Source organism: Sinocyclocheilus grahami, unplaced genomic scaffold (assembly GCF_001515645.1).
Source record: "Sinocyclocheilus grahami isolate Dianchi unplaced genomic scaffold, SAMN03320097.WGS_v1.1 scaffold213.1, whole genome shotgun sequence".
In the NCBI taxonomy this organism is placed as follows: domain Eukaryota; kingdom Metazoa; phylum Chordata; class Actinopteri; order Cypriniformes; family Cyprinidae; genus Sinocyclocheilus; species Sinocyclocheilus grahami.
Window position 1 is genome coordinate 191,702 of NW_015505392.1, and position 3,806 is coordinate 195,507.

Here is a 3,806-nt window from a genome sequence, read left to right on the forward strand (position 1 = left end):
GTTTGGCTTTTTTGATGAAGCTTCCAACGCAGGTCTTTGTTCACGAGAGCTTCAAAGGTTGAATTAGTCACCCACCCCTCCCTTTCCTGCTTACCTTGGCTAAGCCGCTTTGCATGTTGATTGGGGGAGGACTAATCCAGTTTGCAGCTGTCGTAGACCAATGATGAATCACCTTACCATCATTCGGCAGGGAGGAGGGAAGACCTGGAAGGAGGAAACAACAGTGGAGGGGTTGAGCCTATAGACAATGTGCCTCTCTGTTCCACCGACTCCTCTCTTCCCATTCTGCGCGAGAATAACAAAAATGTTTTCTCAGACAACGTCTATTGTGTCACGGATGGCTCTTCACAGAGACATCGAGCTGAAATAACAAGGAGTGATATTGTGTTTAGGGTCCTGGCAGGTGGAAAAAGGGATAGGGAGAAAGAAAGAAAGAGAGGGAAAAAAACTATTTGACATAGATGCTTGAGGTCCGTCCAGCTTCAGGTAAAAGAGAACTGATTTGCCAGCAGCATCACTGAAAAGCAGCCACTTGTTTAGCAAAGTTGAGTTCTGAAACGCTTAGGACTTCTTGAGAAGGTGTCTGGACGTTTTTGTAAACTGCTGGAAGTGTGAAAGAATCAAGACAGAGAGAGTTAGAGGTGTTAGAGAAGGAAAACATTTGACATATATGCTTTGTGTCAGAAACAGACGTTGTTTGAAAAGCAAGTCGAGTTTTAACATCTCTATGGCATGGATTATTTTTCTCATTTTAACTGCGACCATCTGTAACGGATATTTTATAGCTGATCAAGAACGACGGCTAAAAAGAGGTATGATAATCCACGCTGATAAAACGTTTCTTATTTCCTCCTCTTTGTTATTCATAAAAATCCAAATATTTGTTGATAGCAGTGACACGACCATTCCTAATTGATTCTGGCAGAGCGGCACGCAAGGCATCGTGTTTTTGGCGCAATTAGCGCAATAATGCTTTTCTGGAGACTGATGTTTGTTTTAGTTTTTCGGCCGCGTTCACATCACATACAAACACCCGTAACATACATCCGACCGCAGACGCCCACTGGCCTGACCTTCCATTTGCTATGCATAATAAAATCCCGTGAGTGTGCGATGGAGCCAGCAGAATAATGTTTTCAGTGGCGTGGCCCTTGGTACATAAACAAAGAAACAATTAAGACGCTCGCCAGAGCAAACAGCATGCTTTAGTGAACTCTTCAGTCGCTCTCGTTGAGGTTTGAGGCCTCGCAATCACACATCTCTCTCTCACACAGCCCCGGCTATTGCTGCTTCAGATCAGAGACCGCTGGGGGAAATGAACGTAGGAAAATTGCAGCGTGCTCTGCGGGACTAGTGGTGGTTAATTTGTAATGGTTAATATGAGAAAGTCAATCAATCATCAGATGTCTCATTAATTGTTAAATTTGTGTCAAATGTCATTTGATGTGCCTCAAGGGTATGCCCTTGTTAAGCGGATTTCTCTGGAGCGCTGCTGGAATGTTCTTATTTATTGTTGTTTGGTTTTGAGAAAGCCACATTTTGAATCAATTATTTAAATCATTTTAGTTAATTAATGTTGTTTTTTAAATAATAATAATAACAATATAAAATTAAGAAATTATTATTGTTATTATGGTACTGTTTTGCTGTTATAAATTTATGCTGTTTGTAAAGTTAATGGATAGGTATTACATGTATCTAAAATTCTATTTAAGCTACAGAAAAATGTCAATATTGGGGTTTTAAATATACATCTGTTATAATACACATACAAAGTGTAATCAATTTTTATTGTTGATTGTTAATGTAATTAATATTTATTTTGAACGATCATTCACATTTCAGATCTTGAAGTACGTGTTAGTTTGAGTGTGTGTGCATGTCATTCAATATCATGTGTGTCTCTTCCTCTCAGGTCTATGGAAATGCAGGATCTAGCTAGTCCACACAGCCGAGTAAGTGGAAGCAGTGAGTCCCCAAACGGTCCCAACATCGACAACTCACATATAAATAACAATTCCATGACACCAAATGGCACTGAAGGTACGTCTCCTCAGTCTCTGTCGGACCGTATACCTTAATTACTGAATACTAATAAGTGCTACAGCACACGGTTTTTAACCTGCACATTTCCATTTATGTGCTGTTAACTTATGAAAAGTTGAATACGTGTTAAACATCGTGTGATGCGCTTGTCATATCGTGGGTATTCATATACTTCATTTTGGCTATTGTAATCAAGTCAACGTTTTTTAATAAAATTAAATTTAAATATACATGAATTTGGAGTATCCGTTTCCCAATTTTCAACTTTGTTGCTACAATATTTTAATTATACATTTATACATCATTTTTGCATCGGTGCACTTTAGAGCTAAATGAATACATTTTAAAAAATGACTTAATGCGTGTGTTTTCACGGATAATGTTACAGCCCATAAGAATTTTAATCTTCTCTGAAGTAGTTTACATTATGTAATATTGACTGTGGTTTTCTTCCATTTCTGTAGTGATAAGCCCCAACCTGTCACAGTGCAGATTGTCATGTGTCCTGTCCTGTTCTTTCTCCCTATAGGTGATAACATCACTATGCTTACCACAGCTGACTGGTTGTTAAGTTCTAGTTCACAGTCCGCTGCAGGTTTGTGCAGTTCTGGCGAAACAATGAAAGGACAATACTTGGCGTCATATGTGAAATGACACACGTTATATAGTCATTTCAGCCTGAGGCAATCCTAACAATTCCATCTGATTATATTCACAAATGTGAAAAGCCAATTTGATGTGCTCACATCTCTTCAACTATTGTGCCTTTCATTTGGACACTTGTTTGGCATTCTGTGTTGTGTTATGGTGAATCTGTTGAAAGCATGGTTTGAGACTTTTTGGCTATGATTCCAGACCGTCAATGAATGGTAAAGCTGTGGGCACGTGTAATGTGCGTTTAGCTTTTTATTTGATGTTCTGCAGGACGGTTTTATGGTTATGTGTGGTATGTGATAAGACTTGACTGCACTAGTTTCTGCATGTGCCGTGCCACTATTTTCCCGTATCCCTTTGAGAAGGAGGGGTGGGGGAGCGTTGGGACGTATTCAAACCGCTCCCCATCGACATGTGTTCCTTTGAGGGAGAGCATAGCTGCAACATGTTTGACATGACAAGCTGATGGCTACCTCATCCATGAGGGATTTCAGTGGGCATGACTCCGTACCCACATTGTGAATTTTGTTTTCATAAATGTAAACCTCCACCCCACCCCCTCCTGAGACAGAGATGGATTCATTTCAAAGATCCGGGCCTGTCTAAACGCTGTGAAATCGTCTCCCGGTTGCCCTCATTGTAGTTCGGAGTGGTTGGGTCAAGCATAGATCCGGGCCTGTCTAAACGCTGTGAAATCATCTCCCGGTTGCCCTCATTGTAGTTCGGAGTGGTTGGGTCAAGCACATTTTATACACCATGCATTGCCTTTACATATCAATTATGCTGCACGTCCATGCATTCCACAGTTTACTCCTGCCATTAAATTCCACCTTTTTTGCCTGTTTTCCCTTGATGCTACATAAAACCCTTCCGGTAAGAAATCAAGTGACTAATATTATTAAAAATACATCTTTTGGCATTATATAAAAGGTCAATGTTTTCAATGTAAAAAATAAAAAAAAGTTAATTATTTAATTAAAAAGGATGTTTTATATATATATATATATATATACAGTGGGTACGGAAAGTATTCAGACCCCCTTAAATTTTTCACTCTTTGTTATATTGCAGCCATTTGCTAAAATCATTTAAGTTAATTTTTTTTC

The 3,806-nt window shown here is 39.3% G+C and overlaps 1 protein-coding gene across 1 annotated transcript in view; it reads left to right on the forward strand.

The window, feature by feature from the left end:
* The first annotated feature begins 620 nt into the window (after nucleotides 1–620).
* The window catches only part of LOC107596047 (eyes absent homolog 1-like), a 39,139-nt gene continuing 35,953 nt past the window's right edge, over nucleotides 621–3,806 (forward strand). Inside the window, exons 1-3 of the mRNA XM_016286653.1 lie at nucleotides 621–812; nucleotides 1,916–2,043; nucleotides 2,576–2,641. Of these exons, the coding sequence (XP_016142139.1) occupies nucleotides 1,920–2,043; nucleotides 2,576–2,641 (190 nt within the window). The 5' untranslated portion in view covers nucleotides 621–812; nucleotides 1,916–1,919. The remainder of the gene's footprint in view (nucleotides 813–1,915; nucleotides 2,044–2,575; nucleotides 2,642–3,806) is intronic.